The 18,001-nt window shown below is 37.6% G+C and overlaps 1 protein-coding gene across 4 annotated transcripts in view; it reads left to right on the top strand.

Moving 5' to 3' along the window:
* The first annotated feature begins 4,032 nt into the window (after positions 1–4,032).
* The window catches only part of kansl3 (KAT8 regulatory NSL complex subunit 3), a 32,463-nt gene continuing 18,494 nt past the window's right edge, over positions 4,033–18,001 (top strand). For 3 of the 4 annotated variants that reach the window (XM_088336453.1, XM_088336452.1, XM_088336454.1), the window contains exons 1-10: positions 4,034–4,226; positions 4,604–4,643; positions 6,748–7,022; positions 9,028–9,198; positions 9,289–9,379; positions 10,908–11,093; positions 11,174–11,302; positions 13,240–13,356; positions 13,437–13,535; positions 17,754–17,825. In XM_088336453.1, coding sequence (XP_088192579.1) covers positions 4,641–4,643; positions 6,748–7,022; positions 9,028–9,198; positions 9,289–9,379; positions 10,908–11,093; positions 11,174–11,302; positions 13,240–13,356; positions 13,437–13,535; positions 17,754–17,825 — 1,143 coding nt within the window. In that variant the 5' untranslated portion in view covers positions 4,034–4,226; positions 4,604–4,640. Of the gene's footprint in view, positions 4,227–4,603; positions 4,644–6,747; positions 7,023–9,027; positions 9,199–9,288; positions 9,380–10,907; positions 11,094–11,173; positions 11,303–13,239; positions 13,357–13,436; positions 13,536–17,753; positions 17,826–18,001 lie in introns of all 4 variants that reach the window. The other variant, XM_088336451.1, reaches the window with a different exon arrangement.

Below are 18,001 nucleotides of genomic sequence, written 5' to 3'. Positions count from 1 at the left end.
TTTTAACCAATTCAGACAGATAACCTGAAAAAATGCCAAAGAATCGAATTATGTAAAACAAAAAGCAAAAGATCAGCATTCTCAATAAAAGTTAGAATGCACTTTGGCGCCATCAATATTAAAATGACTCATAATTCTGCTTATAGTATTTTCCTGCTTTCTATGCATACACTACTTTCTTTTACGTCCTCCACATTGAACTTCCATTTTTACCCAACACTGAGCCCTTTCCGGAATTCGTGACAGTTTTTGAAAATATCGTAGAGCATAGATGGTAACATCTCAAATAAGCACAAAACATGTGCCTGCAGCATGATAACGACTTTGTTTAGTGACAACAAAAACGTTCTTTTGATAAGCCCTGGATTTACTCTTTTAATGGTACTCAAAACATCGGAAAATTGGATTTGAGAGTCACTAAAAAGTGCTTGAATTTGGCCCCACAAAAGTTTGAACTCTGTAAATCTTAGTGCAACGGCACCAACGGCATTGTTGTGTCTGACTACCTTAAAAGCACAGTGCGTAATATTTGGTGCCTCTTAGTGGTACAAAAAAACTAATTCTGTAAAAAACAACATTGATTTGAGGCAAAAAATACCTGAGCTATCATACCAATGTTACATTTTATGAAAAAAAAATAAAATAATTATTGATCGATAAATTTTGAGTTTTTTTTACTCAGTGGAATCCTTAGCTCAGTAGCCTAGATGGGAGTGTGCCCGCTTTGAGACTGGGAGGTCGCTGGTTCGCGCCTCGGCCGAGTCATACCTAATTGGTATAATGGCGGCGCCCTCTGTTGGCTGCGGCTGCATCGGCTCGCTACAACGGGTCAGGTGTATCGACATTTCGTTCTGTGTACATTGTTACAAAGAATGACAATACAAAGGAAATTATTATTATTATTATTAGCTAAGGTTGTGGCCATGTTGATCTGGTAACCTGCTGCTACACTGAGCTCTGTGGCACTGGTTTGATCGCATTAGACCATACAGTGCCATCTAGTGGTCAAATATCACACAATGTGGCTTTAATATTGGCCAACGGTTGCAACAGTAAAATAATATAAATTGCTTTACTGTAAATGCAATTATAACTTACTGTTATTTTTTTCATCCAAATGAAACTTCACTGGAAAAAAGTTTTAGTTGTATTTTAAATATGTATTTTTAAATTGACAGTTTAAATAATACTATGTATGTGGAAGATTGGATTAAAATATTTATTATGCAGTATTATTTTTTACTTTTTTTACATAGTCTAGCGTGTCCTGGGTCAACCCTGAGCCTCCTGCCGGTGGGACATCCTGAGGGAGGCGTCCAGGAGGCATCCTTTTCAGATGACCGAGCCCCCTCAACTGGCCTCTCTCAATGCGGAGGAGCAGTGGCTCTACACAGAGTCCTTCCGAGTTGACCAAGCTTCTCACCTCATCTCTAAGGGAGAGCCCAATCACCCTGCCGAGGAGACTCCTTCCATACACTTTTATCTAGGATCTTGTTCTTTCAGTCATGACCCACAGTTCATGACCACAGGTGAGGGTAGGAACATAGATCGACCGGTAAACCAAGACCTTTGCCTTTCAGCTTAGGTCCTTCACCATGACGGACTAGTACGGGCCGCATGACCTTCACCGACCTCCTGTTCCATCCTACCCTCGCTCGTGAACAAGATCCCGGGCAGAATCTCATTCCCGGCCTGGAAAGAGCATGCCACCCTTCTCCGGCTGAGAGCAATGGTCTCCGATTTGGAGGTGCTGAACTTGATCAACACTTTGCTGCAAACTGCTCCAGTGAGAGCTGAAGATCATGGTTTGGGGATATCAACAGCTCCACATCATCTGCAAAAAGCAGAGATGCAATGCTGAGGCCCCGAAACCGGTGTTCTGCCATTTTTTTCATACTCGGGCGAATTTTCCTCCCGGAGGCTGATTCGACTATAACAGTAATACAGTATAACATTTCTATTATTAGCGTGTATTTTATACAATATGTATTCAATAACACATATTTAATAATAACTGATTGTTAGTGTTGATGGGTTCAATGCTAATAACAAAGCATTTAAGGTGTGTGTGAGCCAAGGAAAGTCAATGCTAAGCTACTGTAAATGTGAACTGGTTGTGTGAGCCACTGTTTTTATCCATTTTTTTTCGTTCATTAAAATAGGTATTTTACTCATTACAGATATGGACCAGCGTCACAAAGTCACACAAAAGTGCCATTTTAATGGCTCTCAAAATGTCTTTCTTTGCAAAGATGCTGCCGGTGTTCTGCCCTTCCTTGCTACTGAGCATGATTATTAAATATGTGTAATTGAATATTAAATAAAATACACGCAAATAATGAAAATGTTATTACTGTTTTGTTACTGTCGAATCAGCCTCCGGTAGGGAAATTCGCCCGAGTAGGAAAATAAAGCAGGAAACCGGATCCCCTCCCTGCAAAGGCTGCAACTAGAAATTCTCGCCATAAAAGTAATAAACAGAATCAGTCCAACTCCCACTGTAAATGAATCCGACTTACTGTCGGCAATGCGGACCAAACTCTGGCACTGGTCAGTCAGGGACCTCACAGCCCTGATAAGACTGTCTGATACCCCATACTCCCACAGCAGCCCCCACAGGGTTCCTCGAGGAACACTGTTGAATGCTTCAAGTCCACAAAACACATGTAGACCGGCTGGGCTAACTCCCATGCATCCCTGAGGACCCTGCACAGCGTGTAGAGCTGGTCCACACTGCTTTTCCGGACATCCGGGCGGATAGACCTTACCAGGGGAATTGAGAAGCGTGATTATACTTAAATTGTTTTATATTTTATTGTTAGTTTTATTGCTTGTTAATGCAACTTTCATTACAGCCTAGTCATTCCCAAAGGGGGGGAGTACGTCATATGCGGTCGATCCGTTCTCAAGGTTTCTTCATTTTTCTCATGCTGAGGTTTTTGAGTTTTAAATCATGTAGGTTTTAAAAACGGGCAATGGTGTTAATAATAGTCTGTAGCTTGCAATAGTCTGTGGTCTGTGCAGCCCTTTGAGATTCCTTGTGATTAAGGGCTATACAAATAAACATGACTTGATTTCCCAGTAGTTTGAACACACTCTCTGGTCCCCCTTCTTGCATAGGGGGACCACCACCCCAGTGTGCCAGTCCAGAGGTACTGTTCCCAATGTCCATGCAATATTGCAGAGGTGTGTAAACCACTTTTTTTTTTCAAACTCCATTTACATCTGCCTTTAAAGTCAATACAGCTTTCTATTCCTTTTAGCATTAAATTAAGCACAATTCCCTTTAAAAAAAAAAAAGTATAAAAATGTATTTATAAATGCGTACAACTCAGAATTGTTAAAATCTTCCATTCCTGTATGTGTTTTTTTCCTAAAAGCCTATGGTTCCATTTTCCTCAAACTACGTCACAGGTTCCCCGCTCCTCCGTGTTATATGTCGAAGTGTCCTTGGGCAAGACACTGTGTCCCTAATGCCCCCATTAAGGTAGGTGCCTTGCATTGATGACTCCCTATTGGTGTGTGAGTGTGTGTGTGTGAATGAGTAAGTGTGAAGCACATTGTAAAGCGCTTTGGGAGGTCTTCATTGACTTGAAAAGCGCTATATAAATGCAGACCATTTACTATTTACCATTTACTGTAAAGGTCACATTCACTTTAATTTGCTTTTTAATTAAAATCAAACCCCAGTCCCTTAAAAACGGCATTTTAAATACGTGTTTTAAGTTTAAATGATTTAAATCATTCAATTTACGTGATTTCCACTTAAATTCAATTTAATGTATATCCTTCCAGTTCAAACTGAAAATTATACCAAATTATTGGATATCTTTCATTTTTTAAAACTTTGTTTGGAATGTGACACAAAATTATTTACGTTTGTAAATCTTAAAATCAATTTAAAACGTTATTTTCCATTCCATTTGCGTGAAATCCGTTCCTTGTTATGCAATAACCCCAGCCCGCCTCAACCTGGGTTGCCAGTTTTACTCAAAAATCAGCCGAGTGACTTACGTGGTTTTAGCACGAATCCCTCACTAGACCTCCAAATGCTACATGGCAACATCTATCGCACCGTTAAAGAGAGCAATCCAACGCGTACTGTCTTTGTTCGTTTATGTAACGTTCACCAGTTAAACCTAAATAAAATGTCCAAATTTGTATTAAACATGCACGTAAGAGGACTTTAAACCTTTGCGACGGTAAATGGATCGGTAGAAGCGAAGGTGAGCGACGTAAACTGCTTTCCATACGTTTAGCTTGCAATGCTAACGTTAGCATGCTACGCTAGCCCTCCCATCTCACAACAGTCGCTATCTTCTCCAAGAGTGTTAGTGACTCTTTAGCCACCCATAAACCGTCTGATCTTTGTAGTTTTTTTATACATACACATGAATTACATATGTAGAAAAAAAAAATCACAAATCCCCGCTAATAAATGGACTAATGGGTGGTGCTCAGACATGAAGGCAAAGCATCCGCAACACTGAAGATGGATTAATAACAATCGCAACATGCTTACGATTTCCAATTGGGATATTGTGTATTACATTTTTGTGCAAAGTAATATTGCTTATTAATATTACTGTATTTATGTATGCAGTATGTTCAAACAACGGAGGCACGTTCAAAGATAAGCGATGGTAAGTACGGCAAACATACATTTATTACAAATCTTTTCTTTCCATTTTCTTCATGGTCATTTGAATTAGTTTACTTGTAGATAATATGGAGAACACTGGGATACGTTATTCCGTTCTTTAGTGGGAATTGCAAAGTGAAAATGCCGTATTGCGGGGATTGAGTACTGTAATGCTCCTGCGTGTGGTCAAGGATGCACAAGGTAACATACATTACAGTACTTTAGTCATGTTTATTTGCATAACCCTTAATCACAAGAAGTCTCAAAGGGCTGCACAGGGGTTTTTAAGGGTTATTGTTCTATTTTCGTTATTCATTATCCATTATCCGTTATCGGTCAGTTCATAATACGCTACAAAGCCTAGGAGCCGGGACACTTACTCTTAGCCAAAAGGCCAAGCTAAGGTCCTTGCCCTAAAGCCTTGCTGCGATCATTGCGAATGCACCGTTCCCGGAGGTACTGCAATACCGGGCCGATGCGTGGACCGGACAGAGCAAGCTCCTATTCCATCTACAGACTACAGACTATTATTACACCGCCCCCTGATCTAACATCCCCTGAGAATTAGTTACCGGTAATCTATTTCTAACCACCGGGACCCCAGGTAAAACATTAAGTTCGAATAAAGCAAATGATTAAGTAGTACTTATAAGTGGATGTATGATTAAATAACTTAAAAATATATATTTAAATACAAATTAGGATTTGATTTACCTTTGGTGTGGACTTGTTCTGATACAGTGGAGTAGCTGGTGGGTGCACAGGAATAGAGGAGACGGCGTCAGCTGATTAAAAATTGAACAAATTTAAAACTTGCGAGGATTGTCATGCCCTTAGATTTCCTTTCTTGAATTGCCTCCTTATTTTTAATAACAGTCCCGATCGTTGATTGGTAACAGCCATTTAGAAAGTGTAATGATACGTGCGCTTTTTTCCCTTCGTTTCTATGGTTATTATTTGTCCCCTTTAACATCGGGGCAGGTTTTGGGATCCATAGCAAATATGTACAGAATAGAAAAGACAGTATTGTATCATATACTTGCAAAGTTTTAATGAAGTACATAACATTTCCAATCGAAATAAGAGAAAGGCATTGTGGGAGTTGTTTAACATCAGCATTTTCATGATCCCGTGATGCAAACCAATAGAAGACCACCAATTTATATGGCGTGATGAATAGCTAACAGACACGTCTTAGAAACGCAACTCATCATACGGACGAAAATTGCAAGTTTGTATTTCATTCGTTTTTGGGCACATGGAATTATTTAATGTTGATGTCTTATGATGGTAAAAATGCCGTAAGGATGGGCTGAGAAATTATTCCAGAAAGTGAAACCATGGAAGATTATGTATCTTGGGGGACTACTGTACTGATATTTCACCCTGGCCATATAGAAAAAATTATATTATCTATGTGAACATGTTGATGGATCCTACGACCTCTTGTTTCGTATGTGACTGACACTGGCCTAAAGATCGAACAGTTTCAAATTTGGTTTGTCACATATAATGCTAATAATACTAATACCCATAATACCTACACCTCTGATGTATAGATAATTATCAAATTTATCATCATTATTACCCTACAACAATTCATATTTTGAGTTTTTTAGTCCTGACATTGAAATAAGAAAAAATAAGGTTTAATAATTTCCTTAAACATTGTTATCACATTCAAGGCTTAAAGGCTTCAATTTCCCATGATCAACTTTTGTTAGTGATGTACACCTTTTTTTAACTCAATTACTCCTAGCTGTTGCAAAGCAGTTTTTTTGTTATATTCAACAAATACCAGAAATAATATATGTTACTTTTTTTTCCTTAAAAACTTGGATGTGTCAAAAACCCAAATTACTTCAAAAGTAGACCAATCCAACTATTTGATTTAACTGTTTGTTTGTTATGTATAAAATGGTTGGGTTTTTTGGATTGCTTAAAATTAAAATACGTTTTAACACAATTTTTAACCTTGTGTCTGCTCGTATTACAACTTTCTTGAAAGTTAATCACGCATAAATAACATTTAAATGATGCCTTTGTGCAACCTTAGAAATCGAGGGTCCCTTTTTATTGTGTTTTGTGCTTTTTCTTTCCTTCAGCTGTGTGTCAAGCCCAAGAAGTTGTGGAGGCCTCCCCAGCGCCAGTTTGGGCCCAGGAGTCGGATGCATCGCGGCGGGGACAAGGACTACCAGGTTCCATCTCGGAAGGTGGGGACCTCCTTGCTTTTCCAGCTGTCTGCTCACGATCGGGAGGTGGATTTGGTGTGCCTGGATCATAGCTACGCCAAACCGTGGAATGCTCACCCGGACGCAAGCAGTGCACGGCCCACAAGGACGCTGTTCGTTACGCCACGGCGCCAGCCAGAAGTTCCAGCGTGAGTTGCGCTTAACTCATTCAATGCCAGATGTTTCTTCCAAATAGGAAGAGTCGGTCGGTGCCAGCCAATTTTTGTCATTAAATACCCCGTTGGCAGAAATATTTGCTTGTTTTATGTGTTTCTTTTTCCTAGTTTTGAGATATCTAGAACAAATGTCGCCACTTTATTGTTACTGATTAGACACGAAGGGATACCATTTTCAAATAAATTTCTAAAATAGCAACTTATATAAAATGTTGTTACAATGTCATTACTATGTTATTTCCAGGTTGTAATGTTTTAGAAGCAGAGGTAAAAAAGTACAGTCAAAGACAGTGATTATGTCAATGTTTTCTCATGCCAGAAAATCACTGTTGAGCTTTTTCCAGAACCAGTCCACGGACTACTCAGGTGTTGTTAGGGGGCACCATGCTGAAGACCCCTGATATAGACTTTTCTTTCTATTACAATAAAAGTATACTTAGAATAAGCAACATTATCTTGTCTATCAGATACCAGATTGTTTTGCTTATTTTTTTTTTTCTTACTTTCATGAAATAAGATACAAAACTGCACTCTCTTGTTCACTGACATCATTTTCCAGGCCATTAAACATGTTTGAAGCCAAACACACTCAATGTAAAATATGTTGGTGAAGGCTGTAAATATAGTGACCTTTAGTGCAAAACTATTTTCTCACACTGATGGTTTTATTTATTTTATTTTTTTATTTTGAGATATTTTGTCTTGTAAAATGAACTTTTTTTTTAATATAAATAATCAGATTCATCTTATCTGGCAGATGGTATATAATTTAGCTTGGCTTAGGAATGATTTTCTGCCATAGTAAGAAAAAAAAAAGTTGAAAAATAAAAACAATCTGATTCTATCTTGTCTATTTTACTAAAAAAACAAAATCAATGCCTTAAAATAAAAATAATATTACTTAAACTGAGTAAAGATTTCTGCCAATGCCAAGTATTATAATATGTTATACTGGAACCTCAATTGCTCATTTGTGTCATAGAATTGATGCTCAAACTTGGGTTCAAACAGAACAATTGCTGAGAAAAGCAGGCGCCGGGCCATTTTCTTTGGGCCTTGTTCGATCGAGAACCTCAAAGATCTCACACTTACACTCGTTTCTGCTGCACACCCTGCATTTCGTCAGTTGAACTTGTTTGTAAGTTGCTTTAGTGCTAGTTTGTTTAAGGTTTAGATAAGTATGTTTAAGGCTTGTATAAGTAACCTGCATTGTTTTGTAAACATTTCATAAAATAATATGCTCTATAAAGATAAATTAAGTTGAGTTTAACTTACATTTGGAAGATGCGCTTAAAGAGGTCCTCCTCTGTGGTAAAAATTGACCGAAAATAAGTGTTCCGACCATTTTCTCAACCGCATCAAGCTTTCTTATTCCACTTTCATTTCAAAAGAAACGGCTCACTTCTTCTTTTCACTTTACACCAACCATATTGAATGGATGCACGGGATATTAAACAATAAAAACGTCAAAGTTCTTAGCGCGCTGGAGATAGTTTAGACATAGACCGTATAGAATGTTTACACACGAACTAGGAAGAGGAAGCAGTTTTTTTTTTTTTTTTTACTTCCTGGTGGATGCTGGGTGAACTGTCACAGTGCTACCCGCTGGTAGCTGTGGAAAGAAGCACTACAGTGCTGTCCTCTACTCTGAAAAAGGTGCACACAATACAAAATCTAACTTACAGCAATGTCGGGATATTTTTCGACATCCCGAAAAAAATGTTCGTATCTACCGTTTTACGCAAGTCGAATGGTCGTAAGTAGGGGGAGCGTCTGTATGTCATATAATCCACCCTTTAACATGGAATTTCCCCAAGTCTTATTTCTATAAATCTTTGAAAAAGTGCATTTCGCATACGTTATTAACCAAGCAATACAATAAATAACTATATAAAACGTTTGACAGTTTTTAGCACAAAAAAATGAACACTAACTATTACTTAAGTTCAACTGTATTTGATTCTGACTCGTATTTTAGGGAGGCTGAGTCTGTAATAGACGTGGAGACGGTGAGTCCAGCACCAGTTCCTCTTTATGACAACCACAAAGCGCAGAGTGTCATGAAGGAATGTGAGCGGCATGTCCTGTTTGCTCGCACCGTCGCAGAGAGTCCCCCTCCTCCTGATGACTGGGAGGAACACATAAACAAGTAAGTCGAACACATTGAGGAAATCAGCTTGTAAAAGCGTCATTAATGTTCGTTTGTGATCTCCGTTCTTTTTTGTTTTTCTCTCCCCAGGACAATGTGGTCTGCCTCTCAGACCAAACTGTTCAATAAAGTCCTAAAAGCACTTCAGACTGAACGATTGGCCCGCTTGGCCAATGAAAATGTAAGTTGAGCGTTTGTTGGTTTTGTTAATGTTATAGCATACAGTAGGTATGCCTGACTTTAGGATTTTAGAATGATAAAAGGCTCAAATGTGAATGTTGACATAGAAGTTAGCAGGGAATATTTATGTTTGTTCCCCTGAGAAGTTTGTGTGTTTTATAAGCAAATACTACTAAGGTAGTAAACACTGACTATTCCTTATTTGATGAAAATGAAATGTTCGTAAAGAAAAAGGCAAAAAAAGAAAGATCCTTCAGAAGTTAAACTTTTGTGGGTGATTTACCCAAATATCAATAGCAACTTTTTTAGAAAAATACCAACCTCAGATTTTTATTATTTTAAAGTAAACTGTAAACACTTCTGAAATTGTCCTTTCCAAAGCACTGTCGATATATTTTTGTAAAAATGGTGGTCAGTTGAAATGAGGTATTTTGAATATTGTGCTATCTACATCCTTAGAAATGTACCAGATTGGCGAATCATTGATTGCACTTGGATCAAATGTTCTTTTATATTCTAAAGTAGAACTCAAATGAGGTCAAATACTATTTTTGATAGGGGCGTGCATCTTTTAAGTCGGGCGCACAACTTACAAAACGTCTCCGCCCGGGTGGCCGACATCTTTTTAAAAAAAAAAAAATTTCGTTTTTTTTTTCCCATCCGTTTGCTTTATTCCGATTTCGAAATCTTCGTTCGATTTGGAAATTTCGGTTCGTTTGGCAATTTGCATACTCGGCAGCCAATCAGTAGCCTGCATCGAATAACTTAGTGCTTCCGGACTCTCCCGAGTGTTATGACGTCGTGCATTTGCATACCATTTTCCAAAGTAGACGCAACAGAGAACACAAGAAAAATGAATAAGTGGTAAGGAATAAAACCAAAACCTCAGCCCCAGAAGAAATATTCAAAAGAAGCTAAAAAAATGTATGACGCTACAAAACGTAAACGTACATTAAAAGCATCGTGGAAAGAGGAGTTCACGTGGCTTGTAGCAGACAACGCAACGCAAACATTGCATGAATGAAGATGAGTAGATACAGGTATATACTGATGGCAGATGGAAAACAGCGATGTCATATACATGCAATGAATGTTATAAGTAGATTTGCAATAAACTTAATTTTAAAGTGTTGTTCTGCTATATATTCTGATTATCAATCCTTAATACTTTGCAACAATGGTTTTTTTTGCGATTAATCATCTTATTGTGTTCCAAGTTGTGAAAAATGGGGCAGGCAACTTTTCAGAGTTGTCTGCTCGGGTGTCCGGTAACTTTTTGTCACGAGTTTCAGACACTGCTATAGGGCATGCTATTTTATTCCATAACTTGTTAATGTATCTGGTTATTGTTGTTTTGATATTATAGCCTAGGGTTTTGCATTCTGTGCTTCAGCCCAATTTTTTAATTCCTTTGCATTGCTAGTTGAAATCTAACCAAAGGAGTTCAATTAGAAAAATACATATGTCCTGAGGTAACACTCATTCATATTGAGCTCTGTTTTGATGTTAACGATCAATTCTCCCTCAAGGCATCCAACGAGCCAATATTACGTAGGATCGCAGTGGACAAATGCGCCCGAAAGGTGCGGCACGCCTTCGCCAGCGTGAACTGGGAGACCAAGCTGACGCAATGGTTGCATACCACACTCATTGAATCGCTGAGTCTCGCCATGCTGGCTGCCTACTTGGACGTTTTGCAGACACTCAAAAGCAAGGTTGCTTTATGCTCTAAAGATTGTACGATTCTCTGTTATGGAGATTGGGATAATGAGCCTTTTTTTTTCTTCTTGGAAAGTTGCCCTCGCTGATCGACAGAATGTTGCTCCCGGCGGCAAAGACGGGTTCCCCAAGTGCAGAGGCTCTCTCATTGCTACTCAAACGCCCGTGGGATCCTGCTGTTGGAGTTCTTTCTCAGAACAAGCCGGTATGCTGTTTTATGGGTCACCAAGTGGTGTCCGCAGGGGCCAGTTAGCCCCCTTAAAAACACCTGAGTAGCCTGCTGAGCAGTTCTTTAAATAGTTCACCATTAATGGATCATTTCCTAAAAAAAATGATTTCTAACTGGCATCATGTTTAAGTGTTGACTAAGCCTATTTTAACCCTACCTCTAATAATTACTAATAATTTCCTGTAGAAATTTGTGAGACCCCACTGGGTGGACAGTCTAAGAAGAAAATTATGTGTATATTTTAAATTCAAACGCATCAAAGCGCTAGATCTAGAATAAATGTGTGCCCTTGTAAACTCTTTAATCATCAATACACTAGTTATGAATGGCAGTGACAAGTAACACCCACAAAGGATGGTAAATGAGACGGTTTCATCCCAAAAAATATCTGCTTGTTTTCTAATTACACGCAAAAAAGAAATGTGTCGTTCCGATGTTGCATCGGCCATGAAACAGACCTAATCACAATATCAGTTCTAAATTTAACTAAATGGAATAATCATATCAGTGATTTGGTAAATTACAGCCTTAATAATAATAATATAATAATAATAATTAAATATCAGTACCGCTGCTTTTGGATTGCTGCTATTAAATGATGCCGTTCCTCTTTGGTGGTTTACAGGAGGTTATTCCGTACCTGTCAACCTCAACCAATTGCTCCTCATATTTATGTTTACTGTTCCCTTGCTAAGCGATCATAAACCATACAAACACATCATGGCGCTTATTTACAAACAGCAAACGAGTTTGTAGAGTTATAATTATTTTTTTGCACATACAAAATTGGTTATATGGTGTACACAACTTGTTTTTAGAGAACCGGCTCTTTCAGCTAGGCTCAACCGGCCATTTTGGCTCCCAAGCGTCTCTTCAGTTTTTTTGTTGCTCTATTTACCAATAATAATGTAACTTTATATATATGAAAGGAATATTTGAAAATTGTATTATGCTACTACTGTATGACACAAGCCATTTTTTCACTCTACAGTTATTTTTTAATTAATTAATACTTTTTATACTAAGCAACTTTAAAAAGTCAGGCAACACCGACTCCCTGAAAAGCAAACTACACAACAAAATAAGAATTAGAAATATTAACTCTTAATTGTTTTTAAAAATATGATTAAATATAAGAATGTTTAACTATTTACAATTCAACGTTTAACCAATGTTGCCTGAAAAAACAAGTTCTGAAAATGGCAAAATTATACATCAGAATCTGTAAAACAAAGATGAAAATAATTAGTATTACGAACACTCTGCTTTATAGCCATTAATATGATTAAAATCAGTCCAAATTCAGATTCAGATCTACTTTATTGTCATTCTAGTACACGTGTATACAGAACGAAATGTCGATACATCTGACCCGCACAGTTTCCTTGAATGTACAGATATTAATAAAATGTTGTATTGAGTTGGAGTATTGAGTACTAATTAGGATTATTTTTTCTGCTTGGACCTGTTTTTCCTCTCAACCCGTTCCTGTGCGCAATGTGTTTTTTTTCTCCTTTTTATTTTTTTCTATTTTCATTTTTTCTTTTCTTTTTTGCTTGTTTTTCTTTTTTTTGCTTACTTTTTCTTTATTATTTTTCCTTTTTAAACTATTTTTTCTTTTTTCCTTTCTTTTTCTTTGTGCAAGGCTGGGTAAGAAAAATGCTGCATTTTGGTCAGTTTGAGTCGACGTAGTTTGCATTCTTCCATGTGATTTTTTTTTTTTTTTGATCATATTCGGTTGCCGACACAATTCAACATCATATGTTACACACTGACCCTATAAGAACAGTGGAATGTTTTTATCATACTTTTTGTGGAAAACCCCTACCTCACCCAGGCCCTAGCTCAAGCGGGCCCCAACTCAACTGAGTTTGAGACCCATAATGTAAAAAAAAAAAAAATCTTCGTTTCAGACCAAGCTCCCAGGATCACCACTCATCCTCATAACACCATCAAGCCCGACCAATCCGGCCGTGTCAACGTCACGACGGATGAGATTCTGGCAGTCGCAGCTCTCCTGTTTTGGCAAGGTGCCATGTCTTTTTTTATGCTGTACTTGTTACTCATACTTTGTCAATCAGTGCTTATAACTACCATTTCTGTGGGTCAGGTCATCCCCATACACACTCACGTCACAAGTGGTGCCAATATTGGTATTACCCAATGTCTGGAGCACATGCTGGGAACCGTTAGAGCAAAGATCATTGAGGTAAAAGACGTTTTATTTGATTTGTTTTCTTTTTACCGCCGATTGCTTTCAATATAAATGCTGTTTTTTTGTTTTATTTTTTCAACAATTAGTACATGGTTTTTAAACATTTGCATTATCAAGTCAAAAGTGACATTTTAACTATATTGCTCAGAAAATATCATGGCGTACATATAACAGGCATGACAGCCATATATTTTTTTTTTATAGTTTGGCCGGGGCTGTGTTTTATACTCTGGTAAGACTTTTGTATGAAATTGTGAACGCAATTCATATATATATATATATATATATATATATATATATATATATATAATATGGGCTATTTAATGTGGTGAGACTTTTTTTTAAAAATTGCCTTTAAAGGTGACATGCATGTTTTTCGTTTTGAATTTACGGTAATCAAATAAATCCCTCCCCAAAAATGTGACTTATACTCCATGATAGGTTGATACGTTTTTTCCCTTCTTAATTATGCATTTTTTGGCTCGTGCAATTTCTATTCTGGAGCTGTTTATAATTGTGAAAACACGGAAGTTCACACAGTCAGGTATACTATGTATATTTGTTCGGAAATTGTTTTAAATTTGATCACATTTGTATTCCAAATACCGAAGATTTTAGAAGAGTTTACCATTATGTCACAAAAGTAAGTACACCCATCACATTTCTGCAGAGATTTCATTATAATGTTTAGTTGAACAACACTGAAGAAACATCACTTTGACACAATGAAATGTATATGTCGAAGTGTACATTAATTTTCCCCTCAAAGAACTCATAATATAGCCATTAGTCTAAACCCCTGGTAACAAAAGTTCGTACACTCTCAAGCAAAAGTTCCTGAAGTTAAATATTTTTTGTGGCCACCCACCATGATCTTGCAGGACCACTTTAATCCTCCTGGCCATGGATTTCACCAGAGTCTCACAAATTGCCACTGAAATGCTCTTTCACTCCTCCATGTCATCCTGACTGAGCTGGGGGACATACAAGATCTTGTGCTTCTCCACCTTCCACTTGAGGATGCCCCAAAGATTTTTTATTGAATTAAGATCTGGAGACATGCTTGGCCAGTCCATCCCCATTATCCATAGCCCTTTACAAATAGCCTTGGTCATCTGAGAAGTGTATTTTAGGTCATTGTCAGGCTGTAACTTTGCTCTGTGACCAAGTTTCTGAAGGGAGGGGATCATTTTCTGCTCCAGTTAATAAAAGTACATGCTTGACCCTGTGTTTCCCTTAATGAAATGCAACCCCCCAACTCCAGTTGCACTCATCCAGCCCCAGACCATGACATTCCCAACACCATGGTTCACATGAGGCACGACTGAACCAAAAATTTATTTGTCTCATCAAACCAGAGAAAATATTTCCATTAAGACATGGCCTTTGTTTACATACTTCTTTTTGTTGTGTTAAAGCAACATTTCTCCAGTGATGTTCTATGAAACATGATCATTAAATCTCTGCAGAAATGTGAGGGGTGTACTCACTTTTGTGACATACGCAGTGTTCTCGTTTGCCCGCGTCCCTGCGTCCTAGACGCATCATTTTTGCTGTGGACGCTTAGTCCCAAATCAACTTTTTTTCCCCAAAATTGTCATTATTAGCCGATTACTTTTTTTTAACAAAGATTTACTGCACTCCAAACTTTTCGTGAGGCAGATCCGCCATTGTTGTTTTGGTCTCGCGGTTCGAGTTTTTGTCTGCACGCCGATCTCAGCCAACGAGATCTCGTTGCTTCGAGATAACGTCATTGTTGTGGTTCTTGTCTTCGAGTGAAGGTTAAGTATGCCTCCGTAAAAACAGTATTAGGTGAAAATCAACACAAAATTGGTAATTTCTTCAGTGTCAGTAATAAGTCGAAACATAATGCAGAAAGTGATAATAACGGCAATAATTCCCGCACAAAAAAACGGCGGAGAAATTCATACATGTCAACCTGTACGTTTTGCCGTACAAAGTATGTTTATTATGTATTTTAAGACGTGTACGACGTACAAGAAAATCTGTACGGAAAAACAAAAATTTGTCAATTAAGGGTACCATCCGGTATACACAGACGATCACAAAACGGCAAATCAATCAAGTTAAACGCGTTCGAGTTGTGTAGTGAAAGGAAGTCTTTTTTTTTTTTAGAGAACCTGCTTTTTTGGCTCAACTCATTAAAGAGAGCCGGCTCTCAAACGGCTCATTTGCTTTGATGATTGATATTACGAATTATGTTGTATAAAGAAGTTAAGAAAAAAAAGGAAGTATAAAAGGAGAAAATGAAAAAAAGACAAGTTTGTGGTTATGCCTTTAATCGGTATATTACCAACAATAATTTGATGCAGAAAATGAATTAATAATTTGATGATTAAAACTGAATGAATATATAGATTTATATTACCGTATTTTCCGCACTATAAGGCGCACCTAAAAGCCTTTATTTTTTTCAAAAGCTGACCATGCGCCTTATTTATGGATCAACATTAAGTCGCAAAGTCTTCCAACTAACTTGCAGCCGCCGACTAGATTTTCTCCCGAACGCCAAGTAGTCCGCGGTGTATGCTGGGATTTATTTACCGGCGTTTCATTGGCTAACCAATGTATCAATCATCATTTGAATTGATCACTATTGGCTAATGTTATTCGGAGGTCAAGGGGCGGATCCTTTTTATCATTTACAGGCTGGCATTGGCTTAAACGGCAAAACAAAGCCTGCAATTGGCCAAAAAAAATGTGTCAATCATCAGTTGATTCGATCACTATTGGCTAAAGTTATTCAAAGGTCAAGGGGCGGATCCTTTTTATCATTTACAGGCTGGCATTGGCTTAAAGGGCAAAACAAAGCCTGCAATTGGCCGAAAAAGATGAATGTGTATAGCACGTGGTTGACGGCATACAGAAAGCATTTTTTACTATACTGTATTTGTAAATATTTTATTCTCCTGGATTTACTACACTAACGGATATAAGAGGACATTGGCTGCACATTATTATGAACACAACGACTTCGGTGAGCTACTCCGGCTATATATTATCCCTGTATCTTGTTTCAGACGGAACTCGATGTTTCTGTGATAAGCGGTGCAGATAATGGATGGAATGGAGTGTCTATTTTTAAATTAAACTCAATTCCAAGTGTTAATTGTCATATGCACAGTGAAGTTGCGAGCGAAAAAGAAAATAGATACTAAGGAAATGGTTGGCATTTCTTGAATCCCAAGACTTTAACCTTCAGAATGAAGGAACGATGCATTTGAGTGACATCGTACAGACACCGCATCCGCACGTGTTTTTGACACGTATTTGCGTCTTTGCAAGCTTTCGGAATGTTAAGGGGGTAATAAGTTTGACTGAACTATCTGACTGTTTTGTCGATGTTCCCATTGTAGCGCCTTATAATCCGGTGCGCCTTATGTATGTTAAAAATAGGACCAAAAACTATTTTTTCGGGGTGCGCCCTATAACCCGGTGCGCCTTATAGTGCGGAAAATACATATATATATATATAATCTATATATTTGTTACCGATTTACAATTTCAACCTCGATAACACAAAATTTTGGGGACCCATAGATCTCTATCGGGACCCATAGATTTTTGAGCATGCGAGCCCCCGAGTACCTGTCATGCCTGATTAATGTAAAATTCCGACATTAATATGCAAATATGTGTGGCATTAGAATTTGAGCTTTTTAAAACTCAAGCAATGAAATGTATGAATTTAAAAGTTTTAATATTTTCATCTGAATACAAGTTGTACAGCAATGCAAATATGTGGTAAATACTATAGTCTGGACAATGTGTAGAAAAAGTACAACAATATCCTATATTCAATTTCTAAATGTGGTAGCCTTATTATGATATAGAGATCTGTCAAAAGATTAATTGAGTTTAAGCAATACAAATGTTTGCTTTCGAGAAAAGCCTGATAAAAGCCAATTATATATTTTCAAATCACTCATTTTTTATACACTTCCTACATTATAACATTTGTTTAGCCGGGAAACGATAATAAGCACGTAAAGGAATGTCTTTTTGTGGAATCTTTAAAAATAGACATTTTTAAAAGCCTGCTTTGTATTGATCAATAACTCAAATAGTTACCTTTCGAATTTCCAACAGGAGGATGTTTTTACCAGAGTTTGTTACAATTTTTTGTGATGCCAGCATGAAAAAAAGTTACTCTGCAGTTTCCCTTTAGATGACTGACTGTGTCCCCCACAGGTCCGCAGGCACTTCCCCCACAAGCCCATCATCTTGGTCGGTTGGAACGCTGGAGCTCTTATAGCTTGTCACGTAAGAGTTAACAAATGTCTTAATGGCCCAGTGTGTATGATACTTTAATTTGCAAAAACACATATTTTTTCTCATAAACATGATTTTAACACTCATAGGTTAAGAAATTTGTAATTATATGACACAACTTGAGATGCCATTTGAAGAAGCTGACTACAGAAGATTGAGTGAATATT

The sequence above is a fragment of the Urocampus carinirostris genome, chromosome 5 (genome assembly GCF_059441175.1).
Source record: "Urocampus carinirostris isolate Australia breed hairy pipefish chromosome 5, RoL_Ucar_1.0, whole genome shotgun sequence".
NCBI classification, from domain to species: Eukaryota; Metazoa; Chordata; class Actinopteri; order Syngnathiformes; family Syngnathidae; genus Urocampus; species Urocampus carinirostris.
This window is presented reverse-complemented; position numbering and strand designations above follow the sequence as displayed.